At 43.2% G+C, this 24,194-nt stretch overlaps 3 protein-coding genes across 6 annotated transcripts in view; 1 reads left to right on the top strand and 2 right to left on the bottom strand.

The window, feature by feature from the left end:
• Positions 1–1,532: 1,532 nt before the first annotated feature.
• LOC131877973 (ATP-dependent (S)-NAD(P)H-hydrate dehydratase-like) lies at positions 1,533–18,923 on the bottom strand. 2 transcript variants are annotated; one of them, XM_059223844.1, is made up of 6 exons: positions 18,797–18,812; positions 17,142–17,193; positions 16,664–16,946; positions 14,772–14,830; positions 7,188–7,492; positions 1,533–2,534 (listed from the first exon to the last, which is right to left on the bottom strand). In XM_059223844.1, the coding sequence occupies exons 2-6, from the start codon at positions 17,166–17,168 to the stop codon at positions 2,288–2,290; spliced, it is 921 nt and encodes a 306-aa protein (XP_059079827.1). In that variant the 5' UTR covers positions 17,169–17,193; positions 18,797–18,812; the 3' UTR covers positions 1,533–2,287. The 2 variants fall into 2 exon arrangements, with proteins under 2 accessions (XP_059079827.1, XP_059079819.1); XM_059223836.1 differs by lacking the exon at positions 17,142–17,193 and having other exon boundaries at positions 17,619–18,923.
• Positions 18,924–20,540: 1,617 nt separating this feature from the next.
• On the top strand, positions 20,541–21,555 carry LOC131878000 (homeobox protein Wariai-like). The gene is made up of 2 exons (XM_059223880.1): positions 20,541–20,982; positions 21,042–21,555. The coding sequence occupies exons 1-2, from the start codon at positions 20,605–20,607 to the stop codon at positions 21,486–21,488; spliced, it is 825 nt and encodes a 274-aa protein (XP_059079863.1). The 5' UTR covers positions 20,541–20,604; the 3' UTR covers positions 21,489–21,555.
• Positions 21,477–24,194, bottom strand: part of LOC131877907 (myocardin-related transcription factor B-like) — a 7,802-nt gene continuing 5,084 nt past the window's right edge. For 2 of the 3 annotated variants that reach the window (XM_059223744.1, XM_059223761.1), the window contains exon 6: positions 21,477–24,082. In XM_059223744.1, the coding sequence (XP_059079727.1) occupies positions 22,029–24,082 (2,054 nt within the window). In that variant the 3' untranslated portion in view covers positions 21,477–22,028. The remainder of the gene's footprint in view (positions 24,083–24,194) is intronic. The other variant, XM_059223752.1, reaches the window with a different exon arrangement.

Below are 24,194 nucleotides of genomic sequence, written 5' to 3'. Positions count from 1 at the left end.
TGAAGGATTCGTTTTACTCCTAAATTTTTAAATTGATCACTTTTTGCAATAATTATTTCTTACCCAATGGATGTTATTTTACTGCCTTTATTAGAGCTGCAATAAACTTCAGGCTCATCACAAATAAAGGTTGTGGTTGACATAAATAAGAATACAATGAAAGGTATGTAACTAGAGCAATTTCGGTCAAATATTATGAGGTATGTAACTTCAAAATATAATATCTCAGGATAAACTGAAAACAAGATGAGTGGAATTTCAATCGAATGACTAATAAATAAGGGTATTGATAACATCTATCAACTATGTTTCTGCAAATGTTTTCTTCTTGCATGTTTTGGTAGATCAACATAAAAAAGCATAATAGATAAACATAAAAATAATTTCGTTTTTGTACCGTTGAAACTCGTTTCTAGTAGATGCTTTACGCACGTGAGCTAACTTCTTATCATTGTTCCACCGTGTATTGAGAGGAACAAGAAATAATTGCTACTGAGCCTATGTCTTTTTTTTCAAGCTTATTTACAAGAGCTCTGTTGAATTCGAATTTCAACTAGCTTCGTTTCGAGCATTTTTGTAAATTCATGACTGACCTCGTTATTCACAAATATATCATGGGTGAGAGGGACATCAATTGTCAAATGTCATGCCTCAGACTTGAATTTCCTCTTGAACGTTTCGGTGGAAACAGTACTTTCTCATGAGGGGTTTTGTGGCATGAATGAACGCTTCCATGTAAGGTACACAAAGAGACCGATCTCCAGGCCAATATTTTCCATATTTCTCGTACATATCCGACCTACAAATTCATGAATGAATATTACTTGCGTATAATGCAAGCTCATTTTCACTTCAGAGAGACATCTTCATGTACATCTATATGTGAACCTGAACATCCTCGGAATTTTGGGACAACCCGTCAGTATGGCATGCCCCAAAATTCTAGGAGTACCCTATGTTTTCATTCACCGGATGAATCAACCCTCCTTGGAAAATTTTCCCATACTTGGTGTGCCAAGCTTGATGTATCAATCTTGCCACGTGCCCTGTTCTGGAATTTGAGCCGAAAATGAGTGTGGGAATGGAGGAGAGTGATCCATTTCTGGTTGCTGACTGCTCACATTTCCTCCGTCCAATCGAGGCGAGGCGAGTATTGCCTGGATGGTGGCATGGTTGGATGCTTGGTTGGTTGGTTGGTTAGATGGATGGATGCAGCCAGGGCCCGAGAAAGAGAGATCAGAGTGCCAAGCAGAGACGAGGAGGTACTTCAAAAATTACCATTTCAGATTTGATTGTCGCCCCTCTTTTTTTTGTTCCAAGTTTTCCTCATTTCCAACCAAATTGGAGGATCCAAGAACTTTGAGAGTTGACGGGTAATCCGAAGATTGCTCGTTTTTCTCATTTAAGCTGAGATTGGAACAGGAGTGCTTCAATCGGGAAACACCGACGATTTGGCCTTCAATCGTGTTTGGCATTGAATGGAACGTGAATCGAATTGGACGGATCTCCAATGGAATTAGCATAAACCCGACTTAATGGAGTACCTTCTTCTTTATTATTGCCAACAGGTCGATAGAATAAATGGGGAAATCCAAAAGTAATGGCATGAGGAGTCTTACGAGGATAACAGGGGGATTATTTTCTTTGATCTAACCCAATATATGCATGTGTGTAAGGGATGTATTATTAAAAAAGAGAGAGAGAGAGAGAGTTCTTCGTGTGGTGTGAAGTTTGCTTTAAGTATAACGAGTGAACATGAAAATGGGTAAGAAGGAGGAAGGAAAGGGAGGGAGAAAGAACGAAAGAGGAACAGGAAGCAGGAGAGGGGAGAAAATGTAATCTTGATGATTAACAATGTGCCTTCAAAAAGGCCGCTTAAGGCGTGTGAGTGGCGAGCAAGCTGAAAGAATGTTTCTGAATTTGAAAAGCTTTCACCCAAGTTGTTCCCGGGGGTTCCAAGGGGCTTATACGGAAGGTGGGGTAATGAGGTGGTTATCATGTCATCATATGGGTCGAGCAATCATCCAAAAGGGGACTAAACCGGGGTTCCCCGACCGCATTTGCTCGCTCGTCTTGGACGAGGTTGGATGATGGTGTATTGGTTGGTGGTTGGTTTGATCTTGGCGGGTCTTGTTCACCACGATGTTAAAGAGAATCGGAAAGCGTGTACGAAAAAGAAGATGAACAAGGAGACGAGAACGAGAAAGCCTTGACAAATGAGTAGAAATGAGAAGCCAACTCTGAAGATCACGGGGAACCGAGGAGGGAAATGCAAATGGGGTTTCGATCAAATACAAGTCTCGGACTCGAAGAGGCGCTGAAAGGCGGTTCCGATTTGGTCGATGAGATCCGTTGTGGTGGTGGCACGCCCATGCCGCGAAAAGGCCTGGGCTGCACAGGCACGAGAGAGACGACAGGCGGCCCAACCGGCCAACACGCCCGCCCCGGGATCCGGGCAGTCGTCCTTGAGACGCGTGGCCCAATGCATGAACACAGCGCAGGAGCCGGCCAAGATATCACCCTGACCGCCACACCTGCAACGAGAAGAACCACACTCATCACAATGAATAGGCAATTATGCTCCAGGTTATCTACAGTACGTACGTACATACACTGACGAAAATCGCCCCAACATGAAAGACTGACTTTACACCATACGGAAAGGAAGTCAACTTTTAGGCCGGCCTTATCATATTGTTGGTGAACAATATCTGAAAGCGGGTCCTTCCGTGTGGTAAGGACGACGTCGTAACTGGACGGTGACGGTAGAGGGGAAAATGGGCAAATTTTACCCCGATTACTCAAATGATTTTCCCGTCACTAGATTTAGGCTTTCTTTCATAAATGTTAATATTTTAGCTCAATTGAACATTTTCGTCAAAAGCTATGAATACTTAAAACTCAGCCAATGGAGGGTACATCCATCGGCTCCAATTTTATTGTTCACAACTAAAGGGCGGATTTGACATTGATTTGCCATTGAGCAGAAATCAATAAGGCTTTTCACCTAACTGTGGATCATCTGAATTGTCCAAAGAAAAAAAAAACCGGGTTATGAAAAACTCCAGCGAATTTCAGCTCAACGTTAAAATCAATTTCATATCCGCCCTCGATTCACAGATTTTGACACATTTGTTCGATTGAGTCTAAATTTAGTTAACGCGTTCAAAAGACCCAAACTCAATTGAAAGAGAAAGCACTTGATTAATCGAAGTAAAAGTTGCCAATATCCCCCTTTCGGCCTTTGTCCAGTGATGACGTCGTCCGTGCATGAGGGAATCTTCTAGCTTCCCGACACCGGTTGGCCAATTGCACTGTTTGCACTTTTCATGTTGAAGCAAAAGTTTGAATACTCTTAAAGATGTAAAGGTAGACAAAGAGTAAACTCAATTGAATAATATTTCTATAATCGAGTCCTTTGAAAACCTCGGAGAGCCCGACAAAACGTTAGGATATCAAAGGACTCTCCCCGGAAGTAAGGAAGACCCATTCAAAATTGTTTAAGTAACTTCTTTTGGTATGCCATGAACACAAATGGCATTAGCCAAACGTGATACCATGATGGTGAGCGAATGCTCATTCTGGGTACTGTCCAAGCCTGAACTCAGAGGTACGAGTGTTTAAAAAACTCGCCTCAGCTTACAAGATATAAAAGATGGACAGAGTGCACACTACATTTTGTGTATCGCAAGGCCCTTTCAGGTACGGAGCAATTTTTCAATTAAAAGGATATTCTAGCGTAAGAATGGCCAGGCCAGTGAAAACTCCAATGCTTTTTATTGCTCATTTTCATACATACATTACCCTCACAAAATCAAAGTGAATTGGAAGTTGGACCCTTTATCAAGATTTGATGATACAGCTTTTTACGGGGGATTACTTCGTCCTTAGGTACGAGTACCTAAGACTTTTCCGGCACTCCCAGCAACCGCACAAGAGGGGAAGAAGAGTTGTTCTAAATTGCTAAATAAGCTTCTTATGCCAGGCAAGGAACAAAAAGGATATTTTCAAATTGTTTTACCGTAAACAATAACTAACCATAGGCTTTTATTTTGCTAAAGACTTTACTGAAGCAAACGTATGTGACATGCATTTGGAATCAATGTGGAATAATCGACCTTAGTTTTGCTGAAAGGCTTCTCACAACTAAGAGAGTATACGCCAATGATCTGAATGTAAACCATTGTTCGTAGAGCGTCGGGCCCATCTTCTGTAATCTCCAACTAAAGGAGTTCTTCATACGGTAGAGTTGTCCTTATACGTATGTTAGTCCAATTTCATAGATCTATAAAAGATTAATCACTTTGTTTGGTGGCCGAAAAAGGGACGACCGTTCAAACGTTTGCCTAGGCCGAATTGAATTGCCGCAAGAGTAGCGAAGGTAATTTATGAAATGAAAAGAAGCTCAAAAAGTGGGCCAACCGCAAATGTACGCGCATATATCTTCATCATAAAAAAAGTAATTTAAAAACTTGGGTAACGACCTAGTCAAAGATAAAGCGCTTGAGAATGCGCTCCAAGCAAAGGTCAAAAAGAGCGATTATTTTTGTCGTCTCCTTGACATTGTTATTTGTTTTTGTTAACGTATAGAGATTGTTCCATGAATAACCATTCTAGAGTACTGTTGCCAAAGGCAAAAATTGCAAATGGTTTCCAACAATCAAAAGGTCAAAAACTAAACGCTCCAAGCTTAAATGCGGCACTAAGAAATATCTTGGTTTGCAGCCCTTTTCTATTTTGCATGTTATGGACTTTTTCATCATCTTTTTTAATACCAACAGGCAGAATGCTAGAGAATAGTTAGTTTTTATTAAGGATAATAGGGACTTTGTATATCCTCACTCTCAAATCTGTCAAATAGTTTTTGACTGTTCTCCTGGCAACTAAAAAGAACTTGAAGCTTTGGGGTCAATCTTCACCCGAATTGCTGAATTCCGAAACATCAGAATGTCTAACAATAAGAACGCTTACATGTATTGCGTTATAATGCATTCCGAATAATGAAGTTCAGGACAAAATATTTTGAGCTTGCTTTCAGCCACACTGAGGATGTTCGTGGCTTTGAATCGTGTTATATTTGTGGAACTTAATAATTTACATCCCCTCAATGAAATACGAATGAACTAAAAGGCCCCATTCAGAGCGAAGATGTCAGGCAAATGGTTGGCTGAAAATCTTCCTTTGTCTTGGGTATGTGGTACCGAATTTTCCAATTCTCCACATTTGCATGAGTCTAGTGACGGCCAAAATTTGCAAAAAGGTCCGTTTTACGACGCAAAGCATGCATGAAGGCAGATCAAAATAAGCATACTAATATGTGATAAAACTTAAAATGTGCATAGCAACATGTATAACCTTATTTTCACCGGCTTTCATGCACATTTTGTGTCATAAAATGGGACCTTTTTGCACATTTTGGCCGTCTTTATATGACTTACTAGCTGGATAAGCAGCTCTAAAAATCCGAAAATTTCTAATGGTGCTCTTCATATTATGACAACTCTTTTCGATGATTTGGCTTTTGGTCAAATTTGCCTAATAGATTGCATTTCACTCACTTACATTAAAATATTTTGGCAAAGACTCTCAATTTTTGGGCCAGATCTATTCAAGTAAGCATGGTCATAATGAGACAGAGGGCCTGAAATATTGGTCATTTAACTTTTAGGAAAAGCAATTACATTTTTTGAAGAGGAAAGAAACGGACATTGTTATTAATAACGACTAAAGACCTGTCAATAGTTATCACAAGAAAAAAGTGTCTGTTTTCTTACTTCTTCAAAAAAAAAAAATTGAAGTTCCATTTTCAATTTATTGGCACCTCAAAAGTTTTGCCGTCGAGTTTTGCCTTGAGCATTCCACACGAATCGAAAGCTTAAACCGATTTAGGATCACAAAGAATGAAGGGGGATCTTGATCTTTTCTGTTGAAAGTTTTCTCACAATCAAACTCCACAGTCGATCCTCCGAAAAAGAGGAAGACACAAACGGGGACTGAGCTCCAATTTTCTTTATTTCTTTTTCCTCAGTCGGAGATCACTTCCAAGGTCCAGGGGGATCCTTGTTCCACTGCAGCCTACTCTATTTAAAGGCCGCACAATCCCTGGATAATCTGTTTCCTCCAAGACCACCAAACATTCTTTATCGATCAAGATCCCTTCGATGTCTTTGATCTCTTAGGAGAATATTGAGACGAGCGAAACCATTTGAAGAGCGTTTCAAATTTCTGTACTGTAGAGCATGCTACCAGTTGTAATTAAATCGGTCTCATTGGAAAAGAAACTTGACAAAAAATGAGGTTTGTTTCCTTGAAGCAATTTAAAAACGCCAACCGATATACCTTTTGTCAGTCCTGGATTCAACCGTAAGTAATCCTAGTAGCTCCTATTGATAGTAGATGGCATGTTCCAAGACAGCCACGAGGCCGTGGATTTGCAAGGAAAAGCTGACCTATCAGTCTACACTTTCAAAACACCACATTCTTTAGTCAAATCGAAATGTGTCCTCTATTCATTACACGATTAGAAAACTCCACTGGACTTGCTAAGGCAAATTGAGAACATTTGAACATTATTTTTGCATTATCCTTGGAATAGCCTCTTTTGTTAACGACCCTAAAGATCTCATTCGTCTTTATGTTTTTCCATCGAACAAGAGAAATATCAATTGTTCTACGGATATCACTTCCATTCATATGAAGTATGCAGTAAAATCTCGTTACAAGAAGTAGAGTCATATAAAAACCATACCTATTTTTCATGTCAATCGCGCTAAAGAATAAAAAAAAAATCTTCGATGTATACTAAATTATAATATGCTTGAGGATCGCTATTGCTTACATGTATTGCACTCATTAGAGTCATCAGTCATTACTACTGCATCATAATCTACTATAAAAAGTCGAGTTCAGTTATAAGAACAATGTGCAAGCAAAAGCCTTTTTTTCGTGTTATCTTTTTAAGTTCCTCTTTCCGTGTTTCTTGCATTTGAATTGCTAATTGGAACTTCTATTGGGGCTGGCCTAAGTTAACCACTACTAACCCTATATGCCAACACTTGATCCAACCCNTGCTTGAGGATCGCTATTGCTTACATGTATTGCACTCATTAGAGTCATCAGTCATTACTACTGCATCATAATCTACTATAAAAAGTCGAGTTCAGGGCTTTGCATCTCAAGAAGCTTACCGTCTAGGACAGCCTTCGTCGACACAACTCTCCGTGTGTTTGCCATTGGAAATGATGTCGATTGAGCCTTTATGCACGATGGTCACGCCTCCCAAGGCTCTGGACACCTCATTGACCATTTCTGGATCCGGTGCACTGGATGGTTTCACATCGCCACGCTTTAGCACCGTGTGAACCAGACGAGAGAACTCCATGGCGTTTGGAGTCAGGACGGCCTTCTTGTAGCCTTGAATAAGGCCGGGACTGTTTATGAGATGCCACAAGCCATCGGCATCTATCACAAGTGGAATGTTGTGGGATTTCACCTGTAATGAAAGAGAAAATAGGCTAATTTTATGGCCGTTCAAAAACGTCGTGCATTTTCCTATAAAGTCAAGTGGAAGCGTGATGAAAATTGCATTCTATTACTCAATGAACGAGGCCTGTCCCCCCAGGCAGTTTAGATTCATTTAATCCTAATGGGTAGTGCAAAATTTTCAACGCGGGCCATCTTCACCGTTTCGAGGTAAAAATACGTACAGTCTCGAAACGACAAAACAAAAAATGCCCGACAAATCATCTCCCGGCCATTCTGGCACAAGACAATGCGGACTTAGAGACAATATGAAGTTTTCCCACGATTCTCAATTCGACCGAGCTTGACAAGCCTTTGCTAGGAAATGACTAAGAATGGAGCAAGGCGGGTGAGGATTGGAATTCTTGACCTTGGTCCTCATTCTCAGTGAACAATGTAATCGTTGACCTTCATCTTGAACGATCCAAGAAGAACAGGGAGTGGGGAGGGGAACATCACAAAGAAGACATGGTCTTGTCTCACATGACAAATTGATGTTCATTCAAAAATGAATCTGGCTCGTTCCAATGCAAAACACGTTCGTTCCACCATGATTCATTGAGGGCGCATGCCACGAAAACCAACGAAGGTCAAGCCTTGAACATAAATTTGATCCTATTCAAGCACGTATAAAACACGACACTTTGGTATCCTCTCCAATCTCAAGGGAAACATTCGTTTTGGTTAAAAGTTTTCCCCAGAGGCCGAACCTCATCATGCAGACATTTGTATTATTCACGAGGGCTTGTTCCATTTTATGTCGAAATGGGTAAGTACTAGGGACGTCCGAATGTTGCAGATGAAACTGTCTCTTAAGTGTCAGTAAAATTACGCGACAAGAGTTGGGCAAAACTTGGGGGTAAAGCTCTAGAGAATGACTTATTCTCGGCTTAGAACCAATGCAAGATCATTAAGGCTTCACTTTAACATTACTTCAAGCTAATATAACGCAACTTCCTAAGCAAATAGAAACCGATCTTTTAAAATTGGGATAAAAAAGACAAGTACATTGGCATGGTACGCGAGAGATTTCCATTCTCAAAAGAATGACAACAAAAGTTGCAAATGTCACTAAAACCCTGATAAATTGCAGAAGTTGAAGGTTTTGCTCAAATTAATAATGACTTGCAGATAGCCAATATCGGACGACACTAATGATAATTGCGAACTCGTGTACATTTTGCTCATTATTGACACTTTGCAAGGCCCGAAGAAAACATGCTGTACGTATTATAATAACAGGTTTTTTTTTTGTTGTTCACCATTGCCTATAAACTCTTTTCCCACCATTGACGTGAACTCATGACTCAAAAATCGATAACCTGCCCGGATAACCACTATGCTCTCGTATAATTCAAAAGTTTTTCCTCTTCCTCGAACGAACAGTTTCAGGTTCAGGTTGCTCCCGGGGGGGGATTGGGCCATTTTGGGACGAGTTTTACCTTTTCGGAGAATATGAACACCGTCCTCACGAACGGGTCAAACAAACAGTCCTTCCTTAGCTACGTATTGCACTATTTAAGAAAGGTTTTTGTAGCCCAAAGACAGATGCTCGAGATACTCATGAATAGCTGACCGTTCGAAATCCTTGGATTACTTCATTATCCATCTTGTCCTTGTCGAGGCATCGTCCTAACAACTTGAAAATGGGGAAATAAGCTCGAGGACAACAATTCGAGATAACAAAGTTTCACAAAAGCGTGGACTGATTTCATTCCGTCCATGTGCGTGACCGATTTGGTTGGTCCAAGAAGTTGCCAAGAATATGTTATACTCGTAGTAGTTGTACCGAACGTGAACGGGCAGAGCAAGATCTTGGAAATGTAAATACGTACAAACGGTTTGTCAGGGAGGAGAAAATTATGTTTTCCTTTTATGGTCGAGGACAGTGCATTTACATAATAGTCTCAGGTCCATTCGAACGACAGACATCAAAGTATAAATGATTAATGGACCAATTTTCCCTCTTGATACACGTGGACAATAACTATTATTGGAAAGATGAAAAAATGGCATCATTAAAAGTAGCATCATTCCCATTTACAAATGTTGCGTCGAAATTTCTACTGTGAATGCAAGTTCCCCTTCACAATGAGAAAGACAATGAGAAAATGTCAATATGGTATCTGTGTGACCTCAAGGAAAAAGTTCATAGATTATGAACTAGAGCATTTTCTCCCAGTGGACGTACGCACCATGTTCAGTTTGGAGCAAGCCCCGTCTCAATCGGGCTCGACCACCAGAGATGAAATGCATAATATCTCCATCTTCCTCCTCCTCCTCCTCCTCCTCCCCTCAAGGCAATCGAGCACTGGCTTAGTCATATCCTTTTGACAAGCGGAATCGCTCCGTCGTTCCACAGGAGAGTGAGGTAAATGGGAAATATTTTCCATGGATCAATGAACCACTGACTGACTGGTTGATCCAAGTCGGCTCCCGAATGAAGGAGGCACTAACACAATGGGAACCTGTCACAACTTTTTCCTTCGGCCCTTCTGACTAAGATTAAGGGCACCACCACCACAAAACACGGAAAAGGAGGAGAAAGGTAAAGTTCGCACTTACAAATGATTTGGTAAAGAACGCTGTTGTTGAGAGCGTGTGACCCAGACAATAAATTGACCACGGACATTCGTCGCCTGTTGTTCTTGTCATACGCACAGTAGACATTTGGATGCCAAAGGGGGCTTCGGTAAGAATGTAAAAAAACACCACTCACAGATAAGAAGACAGTGAGAGGAAACTTTGGCGAGTAATGCAAATTTCTTGGCCCTCTCAAAACTTCGGGAAGTATGAACTTCGAAGCAAACCTTTTGGCAGGCATTCAAGTATGACAAGAGTCGGGGGCGAAAAAACGGTCAAGGCCGCATACGAATTATGAAAAATCGTTGGCGGATGTAAGAAGTCTTTGTGACTTCTGGGATCACATGCAAATCAATCAGCGATATCATTTCGGCCCTTCAGAACACGTGGCTCTCTGCCAAGACTAAGAAAGGTAAATAAAGCCGGATGCCGAGTGATTTTCTCGCTTAGATTCATTGGCCACATTCATTGAGTAAAATCGCATATATGACCCAATCAGCCGATAAAAAGCCCGGACTGTCTCTATTAAAGATAGGCTATCAGCGCAAAATCGCTTTTTTTTTTCAACGCACTCAAAAGCGCAGGAGAGAATCTTGATCTAAATCGACTATATCATGAATATGACATGAAGGCGTCGAGGGGTAGGAAAAGGAAAAAAAGGGCGAAAAATTTATTATCCGGTACTTTTCGTAAATTGAATTATATGACCCAGCCACTTGGGCGGTCCCTCTATCTTTCCCCTGTATTGCTGACATGACAAAGGAACCTCTTCCGACGATACATCAAAATGCATCGTGGCCCCTCAATACGGAGCAAATTGGTTGGAACATAATTCAATTGACTTTAGACGATGGGGAGTCAAGGCTTTGGGCAGGAAAAAGAAGGATAGTTCCAACAACTTTTCCTGAAAAAAGCCAAGTGCTAAGAGACAGAGTACTCTTCCCTGTCCGGTTCCGTCGTTCTCCTTGGCTAAACTTTTCCCAGCTGCTCGATCCTTTTTTCCATTTAGTAATAGCTTGACTACGTGATACACCGGACGGTCCCATTATCGGACGACTCGGTCCAACGACCATCTAAGGGTTGTTTTTGTTGGTTCGGTCCCACCAAAGTCCCTGGTAGCACGGGATAGGCCTGAGAACTGCACAACGATAAGAAAGAGGACAAGTGTATTTATGGAGTGACATGACTTCATGCTGCAGAGCCGAGCCAATTCAAAACTACTATGCTTGCGCCTTTCCTGATTGGGATAAAAGGCCAAAGATCTCACTGCACCATGCCTCTTTACTAGTATATACTTGAAATGAGTTGACTGGAGCGATATAAAGTTGAGTCGTGAAGGCAGAAAAGTTTTCTTATTGAGTCTGACTGCCTGCCCACCTGCTTGCGTTTCAGGTACATGCAAGTGAGGTTGGTTGGCAGAGCAAATTCTCATTTACTACACCGCCCGAAAACTTCCTGTTACATTCAAGCTCGATCCTGGATATCAGTGGAGAATTGTGGCAAATTTTGAGGCCATTTGGCAAGGGAAATATCTTCTCCTCTGTCCACCAATTGGGGGAAGGGACCACCATGTGAAAGTGCATTCTTTTCCTCCCTGATATTTGCACAGAGCCCGACCACACGTTCCACGATCCTAGCTAGACAAGGAGGCCCTGAGACTGGCCTTCCTTAGACAAACCGGAGGCTCGTGTTCAACATCGTCTACCGCGTTGATCGTTCCCACAAACTAAAAGCATTTCCTTCGGTCGCTTCGGTCGCTCTTGGGGATCTTGTGGAGAGATTCCACGATTGAAAAAGTATGCCATGCCTCAAACCATAAAGTTAATGGTTCACGACAACTCATACATGGTATGGTGTGCTTGCTCCATCCTCGCTCCTATTCGACAGCAGCCATTTTCCATCTCGCGCGTTTTGATTAGTACGTATGTAGGTATACGGTCCGTAACAGAGTGTATGGGTAAAAATGAATGGAGCTGTTGAGCTCCAAGAAACCTGACGAAGGCCATCATTTCTGCCTTGCTTAATGGTGTTGAACCAGGCTTGATTAGCTGTAAGCGATCCCAACTTAAGAATGGCTTTTATTTTCTACCAAGCCAAGGGCACTTTCGAACAACGTGGAAGAGGAGGAGGACTTTATTGCTTAGACAACAGAAAAAGACGGGATGCGCATTTCGACAGTACACTAGAACTATTGCTGCTTTTCTTGGCTACATGCGGCTCCTTATAGTTCTCAAACACTTCCCTTGGCATCCTCTCCTACTTCACATGAATGGTATCTCAAGCAAGGGACTCGATAAGATTTTACTCGCTAGTGCCAAGAAACTCGCCAATGACGATCACGAGGCTGCGGAAACTTCTTAATGTCATGCTGTATGGCAATTAAAGCTTGAGGCCACTAAATCCAGGGTTCGCCATGAACTTCCGACTCTGAGGCAAGGCCATTATTATGAACTCGCACAAGAAAAGGCGCTTCAAATTTGCATGGGACTGAGGTCTCTGAAGCAGTTCTAAACGTCGACGACCAGAACAATCTTTTTGCTCTTGGATGCTTTTAGAGACAAAAAGCCTCGTCCCTCCTTTTCCGTAAGATATGGAGCTTATATACAGCATGGGCGTCAAATGTTACTAAATCATTCCAGGCCGTTCCATCTCAAGTCTTCTTTTATGGAGGATCACTTATGGAGCCCAGTCCAAACGGTTCATTCCCTCAAAAGTGTGAGTAAAACGCAGATGTGCTATGAATGCATTTACCTCTAGCATGCGTCATTCACATCCAAGTTCAAAGGCTCTCCGAAGGATAAGTGAGGTTTGGCAGCTCAGAGATGGTTGTTGGCAAGGCATGTTTTGCATTGACTGCGGAATTCATTTCTTTAGAGAATGATCCGAATTCAAAACCTGAGAAGATCAGCCTTTGACGTGAAGAGCTATTTACTGCCTTCAATCATGTCGGATACCGGGTGCACCGGATATAAGTATAATATTCGTATTTGCTCGAGCACTAGTAAGCCCACCTAATGCGTCAAAAATGTATTGTGCAGGTGTAAGATTACCAATAATCAGGACCAGCACATATTGGCGATCTAGAATCGTCATATTGATCAGTCGATGTTGATGAATTAGGTCAAAGAGACATCTACGCTATCTGCTAATATCCCGACCTTTATTAACCCCCTGAACTGGGGACACTAACAACACTTTCATTCGACAGCATTTCTTGCCAGTCATTCAACTTTTGCACTTCCCGAATTGTAGTTTCAGCCCCCTGAATTCATTAGTTAAAAGTTCGTTCGTTCATTCGTTCGTTCGTTCGTTTGTTCGTTGTAGTGGCTCTCTAGCTAATCAACTCCTACCACATGGTGGGAGGCTCCATTGGCGCTCATCCGTACACATGTTGTCGTATTGGAAAACGAGGACCATGCTTCGTCAGCATTGACTTGGCTCCGCTTTGCACCTAGTGGGTGGGAAATTTGGAGATATTCCTCCCATTTATGCAGATGGGGGACGAAGTGGATAACATTCTGAACAGCTAATTTTTAGGGTACAGAATCAGACCAAAGTCGGTTTGGTGGGTGTACGGACATCCAGTATGGTTAAATCAAGGAGGCATTGTTCCACAAGGCTACCCTCAACATTTGGCTCCGAGGTACTTCAAACTCAATGGAAGGGGGATTAAAGGGTTAGTCTACAAATGCACTGCCAACCCATGGCCATCCCAACCATTGTAGTAATGGAACTCCGAGCTTCAGAAAACAATGGGACAATCAAGCCAGACTAAGTCATACGATCTTCGGACAAGCAGACGCTTCCCTCGGGCAAGGAAAGCCAGGGATGGAAAGCCAATCAGGTCTCTCAAGACTTGGTCCGGGGATATCTGACGGCAAAAGTTCTTAATACTCTTCTCGAGAATCTGACAGTTTTCTTTTGGAAATGATGTGAGAAGTGGAGAGGCCCATGATGAAAAGAGCCCACACGAAGCACCGAGAGCTTATTACGCCAATCCCAGAGCCTTCCAATGAAGCCCGTCCATTGGTCTTTTGTGCAAAGGGCCTTTGGTGAAGGGCCCCGAGAGACGAGAAATGGTTCGGAACGACTACACTGTAAAATACGGATCACTGGTTTTGAAGGGACCGACCCTCAGTTTAGCTTGGCACGGAGCAATATTTTACCATCCCATTGATGATCTTGCATGTGGAGGATAAATTCAAGAAAGGATTCATCGATTATCCTCGACTTGTTGGAGACTTATTGATAAGGTTTCCCAAGGATTTGTGCTGAAGGCTTCTATTTCCCGTCACGATAACGTTTTGTACCCGTGGAGTCACTTATTTGTAACGAGAGAATCGCTTAGATAGATAGCCCCCTTACGCTGCACGAAATATGTTTTACGCTCTGCACTCCAGAGGGCGCTTTGTCATTCAGCCTCTACCAAATAAAGGGCCGATTGGGCCAATTCCTTGTTATTGAATTATAATGCGTTTATGTGGTTTTTGACCATTTCTGTCAAAATCTTATTTTCAATTAGTGCCTCGGGTCACATAATGTCCGGAAAAGAAATTGCTTTTGAGGCAAGGCAAGAGCAGTTTATGTAGCAATCTTACGTGCCTCTTCCCGTTTTCTTTGGGCCGTGTGACGTTGCAAATAAGGGCCCTTATTGGATTGGAACTTACCTTCTCGATGATGATGGATATTCTACCAAGCATGGACTGATTCCGGCCCAAACCTGGCCCTGAAATAGAAAAAAGATACGCGCAGTTCAAAGATCTAGAAACTTGAGCGCTCTAGTACATGCAATAGGGGATGTCAAGTGAAGGAAATTCGTGGAAAAATGTGGTTCGGCACCCTGATTTTGAGCATTTTTGGGAAGGAGAACGAAGACAAACATCACAGTCAACTCGCACCATTCGCCCATTGAATTTTTTATAATCGAATGATTTTGGGCGAGTTGTGTTACAAAACCCTACTCAATGAGCATATTTGGTGTTTATCAGTGCACGCACTATCAAATTGGCTCAATACCACAATGCTAATTGCCTACACAAGCATGAAAAATGGAAAAAATGTCAAAATTACATGCATGGACAGTGCGGTTTGGCTTTGATTACAAAAAAAAAATTAAACTTTTTTATTTTTATTTTACTCCATGGAATAACGTCTGTTGTCCATGAACGCGTTTACTTGACTAGCCCTATAAATATTGTTGGCATGTTTGTACCTAACCCGGAAGAAAGTCATCCTCATTGTCATCATACAATCTCCCTTTTTCCCTCGCACGACCCCTCCAATAAGAATACCAATCTTTCTCCTCGACCTCCCAACCGCGAACCGCTTGGTAATGGTTCGAACTCATTAGTGACCATCAAGCCACCGAAAACACTGACGGTAATACCCCTTTAGGATCTACCAAACACGTGCGAGAACGAGGCTAAGGTTTTTTATCACTTGGGACTAAGTCACCACAGTGCAAGATTTTCGAATGCATGAGGGATCCTCCCCGTCTCTCTGCTCCTTTCTTTTTGAGCCTCTTGAGGCTGATTTCGTGGTTGGAAGTCTCCGAGGCGGTGACTCTCCGAATACTTACTCACTGACTGGCTGCGGAAAAGCAGACGTAAAGTGAGAGTGCAATGCGGGCTAATTACCTCAGAGAGGTTAAGTGACAGACAAATGTCCGCCTACTTCATTCTTCAAAGTCTTCCAGACTCGCAGTAAGTGCGAGGGTGCGATTACTTGAGGTCAACCAACTGACCTTTATGATGATTTTCCTCAAATTTATGAAAGGCATAAATTCGGATATTTGACATATCCTGTATCGAATAACCAGAGCTACATAGAGTTCGATGGAATACCTCCCACACAATGTACAGACGAGAAGATCGTTCTAGACTTGGGGAGATACAGGAGCCTACCAGGGGTTAATCAGGCTTTGAATGGTCTAAGGGCACAAAAGAATCGAGTCGTGGGCAGCAATCATTCACCCAGACCTTGTCAAACAAAGGACAGCCCCATTGTAACACAAATTTGGTGAGTCGTAGGAACGGAGGACGAGAATTACTGTTTGCATAGGCTCCCGGATGAGGACAAACCCGGGGTCTCCATTCCTGATGTTTGCGACAAACAACACACCACAATGCATGCCATGGATGGGCGTGGTTTTCACCGAGGCAATAGAAATTGAAGCGCTACACCCTCTCACATGACCTTTAGTCGGATGACACCACACCACACGAATCATATTCCCCATGTACTGTAGTGTATTCCCTGTACTGTATACTGTTTACTGTACACTGCACTACGATGAGTCTATGAGCGTTGGTGAGTAAAAATGAGACAGTTCCAACCATATTTTCTCTCTGATAGCGTTTGGTAGCTGGCTCCAATCAAAGGCAAGTAATTTATTAGGATCGAGCGCTTTTAGCCAGAGACGAGCTGACGCAGGCGAATGCCACTTACTCGGATTGGAATTGAGTGGATCACAACCGCCTTGAACACTCATTCAACCATGAGTAGCGAAGATGAGCTTCAGTCAGTCTCTGTACTATGTAAAAATGAGATGGAAACTCACCAATAACCACAGCGTGAAATCGAGGCAGCCACTGATCGATCTCCTCCAAGGCGTATTCCGTATCCAGAACGGGGTGCACGATGAGCTCGGCACTGTAGCTTTTGATGACCTGGCCGGCTTGCTGTTCACAGATCACGTGGACCAAATCCGCCCCGGCTTTGAGCGCAGAAATGGCCGCGAAATAAGGCGCACCCGTGTACATAATACACCCTCCAAAGATACAGATCCGTCCGCTCTGGCCTTTGTAGAGGTCGTTGGTTAACTTGGGAACCACAGTCTTGACCTGTTGGTGTGGGCAGATATTCGACATGAATAATCTCGGTTTGAAATGCATCTCATTATTGAGCCTAACTTTTCTTTCACATTCGGATTGCAGCTATCGAAGGAAAGGTTCGACAATAGTGTAATCATAAAAGCTGTTATGATACTAATTTTAAATGACCCTTGAATGATCTCGCAATAAATCCATTTAATTTACCTTCTCCATTACGGTTTTAGGGGCCATGGTGAATAACTAGGATCCGTACTGCCTACCAAATCACAAATTCAATGCACCAAGCTTTCGTTTTCAATGCTCTCAATTAGGCTGAAGGGCGTCACACAAAACGATCTCGAGTGTGGCTGAGAAAGAACGAGTAGCTGATAAAACTTTCCGACTCAACAACCAGATTCAGAAGCCAACACTCAGGCAAGAAAAGATAACGAGATTAAGCCACACTTTTAGTGGACGAGATTGGGAAGACTCTCGTTATCGGGGTACAGAAAATGATGAGGGGACTTAGTCAACCAGAAGAGAATTCTGGAAAGGGATTCATCCAAGTCCCGCACAGTGCCCACCACAGTGTCGACCACAGGAGGATTTAAATGCATTTCCGGAAACAAACCTACTAAAACTCTCGTACGGAATCGTTCACAAATGGCCCTGAGATGAGAAGAGGTGGTCGGAGATACTCACAGTTTGCAAGACATTGCGACTCCGAGCGTGGGACGAGAGGTGATGCTGACACTTGGACTTGGGTCTGGGGCTTGACCAAGGCGAACCAGGTTTGGAACCCGTTCCTTCAGGCCCAGCACTCGAGGCTGGGGTCTTCCGAGGACTGGCACCCACCTCCGGTAGGTGGTCCTTGGAGGAAGACATGCCCCTCCCACTCAAAAGGACAACATGGGTGCCTTGGTGGCGCAGCCTCGTGATTGGACCACGTGCTATGGTTGACAGTTGGCTGGAAGTTTCCAGGAGCAGAGAAGGCACCATTGAAGACGAGCAATTTCAACGAAAGCACACTTAGGAGACCCTCCGCACATAACTAGATCTGCCCCAACAATAACAAATGCATGGTACGATGATGTTTACACGATTGACTCCGTCTCACTTCAGACGATCAAGTGGATGGAGGGCGGCCCTGTCCCCGAAGGATTGGAGATCTTATGCAAATGATATCTATCTCACTCTCCAGATAAAGTTGTCCCTTCTGTGCCTCTGTTCCTTTGTAGCTTTGCCAGCTCGTCACATCCAAAACGCGATAGAAGGTGGAATGTGCCAGATGTTGTTGCGGGTTGACTGTCTGTCCGAGTGGAACCAAGTTCCCTCAGCTCCACACTGAGCACTGATGTTTTCCAACTTTCAAACAGGCGCAAACTGAGGCTGACGGGAATCCTTGGCGTCCCGCGCTCACAATTCCTCGATTTCCATCCAAAAAGGAGTGGGAAAATAGAGGCACACGCAGGGACATGCAAGACCACAAGACGGGGAGAGCGAGCGTGAACAAAAAGAAACACAAGAGAGATCCAAGGAAGAAAAGACCGAGACCGAAGAGCTACGAATAAGCGATTGCTTTAGCGGCTACGAAGACTCGTGCGAGTGAGGCCCAACTGTCCTCAGTCTCTCCCCCAGACAGCGTGGATGGAAATGGCCTCAAACGGGCCAACGTTCTCAGTCCAACGGGGCTTCGCAAAAAGTGGAACAAGACCCAAGAAGAAGACGTTGAGGACGGGGTGGACTACAATCAGCTGAGATTCTAGAGAAGAAACACGTGATAGGCTTCCCCTTGAGAAGCAGTTGACCGTCGGAGGGATCTGACTTGAGATCAGGCTGATCCGAAATGCATGACAGCTCTTGAATTTGTGATGTTCTACGAATCAGTGGGACACGATATCTGACATCGCGCAAGGGAGCTTCACACAACTGACCCTAATGAGGTTGTGTCACAGAAAATGAAAACTTGCGTGGAACACTGTTCTTCTCTATGGAAAGTAGTTCGCGGAGGAATTATTCTCAGGACCTCCAAAACACATTTCTCACGAACTCGTATTGTGTGACCTCTGATCCCTTGAAATCGGTTTCCGGTTTGAAGTGTATGTGCTCATTAAGATTGCATTGGGCACCCAAACAAGTCTAAGCTTGCTGTCGTTATGAGCATCGCTAAAATAAAGAAATTGAGAAGAGCAAGAGGAATGGTCTTTGTTCCACAAGTTTGGGACTAATTCGATTTTTTTCTTGGAAGTTGAAGAGTTTTGAAAATCACGTAAATTATCTTGTCGGTCCACTCTCGTCTAATTTTTCTTGCTTCTCACTCCAAAACTTGAGGACAACTTTGTAAGTTGAGCTCGGAGCCTTTAAGTTGAAAAACTCTTTCTTGGCCGAAAAATGTTTGAAAAATTGCATTTAAATAGACCTATGAGGTGATCATTGGTTTATGCTTGGACTCGGCAAAAATTGTGAACTTGAACAGGCAGTCAAAGATGTGTAGAGAAAAATGAGGATTTGACCACTAAAATGAGTAATGAAATCGACCAAAATTGTATTTCTATTAATGTGTTAATGACCTGATTATGTTTACAATGTCTTGTTGTAGCCAGGTGGTTTCAAAATTGGGTTGAGAAATGCACATGAATACTAAATAACTAAAAACTGTGTCCCTTTTTTCCCTTCAGTACTACCTACCTAGAGTGCTAGTCACTCTAGTACTACCTGAAGACCCACACTTTCCTCACCATGGGATAAAATAAGTCAAATCATAAGTATGTACGTGCTTTATGCAAGAGGAAGCCGTTGTAATACCTTTCGTTTGTTCGAAGAACGTCTCAAAATATGGACTTGTTCAAAGATATTCGACATTTTTAATTGAAAAATGCCATTGACTGTTCGTGTAAAATTTAAAAAATGACGCGGGATGTGTTGGTTTTTATAAATCGACCGTACATTGTAGTTTGTTACACTCAATCACTCGCTTGAATTTAAGAACGGAATAATCATTTCATTTTATAATGCCTACTTCCGTTTCTTAATCCATTTAACAAAGATGGGGAGGAATCATTATTTCAATTTCGCGATTGCAATCATAATTGCGTAGTTTCGAGACAGACTACATGTCATGCACGCATTTATATTTTTCTACACGTCATTGATGTATTTTCAATTTTCAATTTTCTCTCTTATAATTAGAATTAATGATAACAACGAAATGAAATATGAAGTAATGACATAATAGCAAGAAAAATTGAAACACATATCAATACAACAGTATCAAAATTGTTAGATTTGAACATGAATTGGTAATTTGATAATTTATTTCCAATTTTCGATAATGTTATTGAAGTCATTGTCAATTAACTTCCGTCCAGTAGCTGGAGTTGTCATGGAAAATAATTGTAAAATTGTTCCAAAAAGACAACGGAGCATATTTGAATTATAATTTGAAAGCAATGATAAACTTGATAGGTTAGTTCAAATCAGAAATGTAATTGAATACATTTTTTCAAAGGTTTTGAAACTGAAAACTCACGACTCAAATCTGTTCACATCCTTTCCCAAAGGCCGTTGCAGTATGTAGTTCATCTTTCCCACAATTGACGGGTCCACTTGTAAAGAGGTCCAAATATATTCCACTCCAACGTTAAGAAACCCAACTCGATTCGCCATTAGTCAGATTTGACGTTTCAGAATGGCAGAAGATGGTCAAGAAAAGCTGTGTCAAGCAATCATCAACAATAACTACGCCTTAGTCAGATTCCTCATTGAGGTAAAGGAATGCAGTCCCATTGGTCCATCAAAGTTGGGAACACCAGTGAACGTAGCATGTGCTCATGGGCGGATTAGGATCCTGAATTACTTACTAGACCTGATCGCTCACAACTCCTTGAATATTAATCAAGTTGACTTGGAGCACACCAGTTGTTTGCATTTGGTATGTCTCTCAATGGAGAAGCTTTGGTTGATCCCCCGGCTCTTGGAACACGGAGCTGATCCCAATGTGACAGATCGACAAGGCCGAAGTCCATTAATGATCTGTGCAGCACGTGGCTTAACTCTGGGAGTGAAGGTGGGACTTCTGCAATTACCATTACGTACATCAATTACTAATAGTCGGGCTTATTTCAGATACTTACAAAGCCCGCGGATACCAACCTACAGTTGGAAGATGATCAAGGCCAAACCGCATTAGAGATTGCCCGAAAGGCCGGCCACCCTGAAACAGCTCAAGTGCTAGATGAACAAATTAAGAAAGCAGAGTTTCAGGAGCGCGAAATTCCAACGGAGCCCGCTAAATTCAACGAACAAAGTATCAAGGATCTGCCCACTTTATCCGCAAGTCTTTCTATGATGGATATCGATTCCAAGATTGCGGAGGAGTTGGAATGCCCCGTGTGTTTGGAAGATATGCACCCTCCTGTGTTAATATTCAGTTGCAGCAACGCTCATTTGTTTTGTGGCCGATGCAACATCCTTGAGCTCAAGACATGCCCCAAATGTCGGGAAGATTTCAGCCAATATCCACCCAATCGAAATCGCTTGGCCGAACGGTGGGCACATAAGTTGTTTTCATAGGCACCACTTTTATTCATATTTTGATAAGAATGATGTTATTGTTTTTGTAATACATTATGGAAATGCATCTCGTGTATGACAAATCAAGCAATTCTTCAAGAGATCAAGAGCTGTGTTTGAAAAGGTACAAAAACATCCTCACTTGGAACAAAATCTTTTCAGGATGAAAATAGAGGGAACAAATTTTGCAAATTTTGATCTTTGACAATTAACAATGAAACAAAGGGACTTGGTTTACAGTATAACAACATTGTTAGATTATAACATCAGGTAGCTATCACAAAACAATTGTCTCAAGAAAGAGGTGCGGCATGTACCTATTAGTAAAAAGCATCCACAACCTTGCACTTGAAAGGAAGCTCGTTGGAACTAATCGGCATCGGATGTCTTGGTTCTGGTGGGTCTCTTTCCTCGCTACAAAATTGGCTGTATGTGTGTGAAATTTATTGCGACCAAAGGCTTTGCTGTTCTTGCGTTGGCAAGTGTATAAATAACGTATCATCGACTTTGCTCAGTGAATTACAACAACAGGCATGTGTTTTATGCCAAGAAATCATCGGCCAGGAAGTGGGTGGAGGTTCCAAAATCGGGATTTGAGCTGCCGCCCTTATTGAACGAATCCATCGTCCAACAAGGTGGGACATTGCCATTAAGTTCCTCTTCAGGGGTGGAATTGATCTTGGTAGGCGTGAATCCGTTCGTGATATTGTTCACAACAGAGTTCTGGGGTAAAAGTGAATCCAGCCAATCTGCAACGTCTTGATCGACATCCATGCCATCGGTAGAGTTACCATTCATCATAGAAGACTCTCCTTCCGATTGAACTGGATCGTTGTTGAACTGGTGGTGAGAGTTGTTGACCTGATGTGTAAAGTCAATGTTCTCCAAAGCCGGGAGCTCAAAATCGTTGATATCGAAGGCCAAGATGTCGTTCAAAGGAGGAGTGGCAACGCTTATGGGTTTACTATGGTGGTGGTATGGCGGCGGTGGAGGGGGAGGGGCAATACCATAGCGCAAAAGATCCGTGCTGTTATTGGAGGACAACATGCGGAGCATCTCCTCCACTAAAGGATCTTGAGACTCAATTTTGGGCTCAATTTTCACTTTGGGCGCAACTTGGGACACCCCGGTTGAAGTAGACGCCGTACCATTAGTATGAGAATTGAGCCGTGTCTCAGTGTTATACTGGATATTGTGAGGCGATTGTGATATCTGATGGAATGGAAGAAATGTAGCATTTACATTAGCATTAGATTGAAGGCCTCGGCTCGGAAAATGTTGCTTTTGCGAACTCACCATGCCATTGTTGGTCAAGTTTTGACGAAGAACTTGCGACTGATTGTGATTGCTGACCTGATGAGCAGGCACGTGATTGGGAGTTTCCTGACCACCCCACTTGAGATGCTGAGCCATATCCTTCTTCAAGATGAAGTGTTGTCCATCGTCCATGACAATGCGGATTTCGCGCTGTTCGTCTCCCATAGAGGACGATGTGGCCGACGTTGACGTTGATGTTTGTGTGGGTGGCGTCATTTGGGTGGTGGATTGACGCACTGTGGTCAGGGTCTGGTTGACCTGTTGCTCATGCTCTTGTACCTTCATTTGCATTGCTTGAAGCTGTTGGATTTGGTTCTGCAATTGATTGTTCTGCATCTGCTGGGCCTTGAGCATCTTCATGTGGTTGGCGTTCTGCTCACGCATGGCCAAACAGGTGGGAGAGGGGATGGCACCGGGCGAATTGTTATTGGCGCCGTTGAGCTGAGACTGCTGTTGGGACAAGATCTTGGCTTGCTCCAAAAGCTGGCTCTGGGACTTTTGAAGCGCAGACTGGAGCTCTTCGATCTTCCTCTGTTGCTCCCGAATCAAGTCATGCGAACTGTCCCGTTGCACGGCGCTCGACGTGGGCAACACTGATAACTGTGGGGTGGTGGTCGGAACCAGGTTACTTAGAATGCCGTTCGTGGTAAGCACCTTGGGCGCTTGAGGAACCTGGATCACAATGGGCTCGGATCGAGTGGTGTGAATCTGAGCCATGGGTAGAATCTGTAACTGAGATTGAGCAAGAGTGCTGGTACTGGCCGTGGTCATGGTAGACATGACCGGTGTTATGGTGAATGAGGGCGCTTTCGATGTGGAAGTGGTCAGCAAGCAGGCCTTCCTTCTGGAGGGCGGGGGAGGCGGTGGGGGCGGAGGAGGAATGATGGTCATGGGTTTTGGTAGGACAGTGGGCAGTGTGGCTGGGATCATTTCGGTGGCGCTGGGTAAGGTGATGATGGTGGGTGAGCCCTGTGAATTCATTAGAACCGTGTTTTTCGAGTTGTTTGTCCGGATGGGGCTCGTGGTGACTACCGTGGTGGTGGCAGGTAATGGCGCGGGAGAGGCTTGGCTCCGATCCGTGTCCATGAGGTCCAGGTCAAAATGGTCCAGGTCCATGGTACTCCGCGGAGAATGTTGTTCCATGCTATGAATGGTTCTCAAGGGCGAAGTGAGAGCGTTCGAATCTTGGCTGTTGAAGCCCATGGGCGAAGGACTGCCCGTCATTTCTTGAAAGGCCAGGGGAGTGCCAGGTTGGCTTAATGCATCCATGGCCACACCTGCAAGATGGACAGNCTCCGATCCGTGTCCATGAGGTCCAGGTCAAAATGGTCCAGGTCCATGGTACTCCGCGGAGAATGTTGTTCCATGCTATGAATGGTTCTCAAGGGC

Source organism: Tigriopus californicus, chromosome 1 (assembly GCF_007210705.1).
Source record: "Tigriopus californicus strain San Diego chromosome 1, Tcal_SD_v2.1, whole genome shotgun sequence".
NCBI classification, from domain to species: domain Eukaryota; kingdom Metazoa; phylum Arthropoda; class Copepoda; order Harpacticoida; family Harpacticidae; genus Tigriopus; species Tigriopus californicus.
Note: the sequence above shows the minus strand (reverse complement) of the source record. Positions and strands in the feature narration are given on the sequence as shown.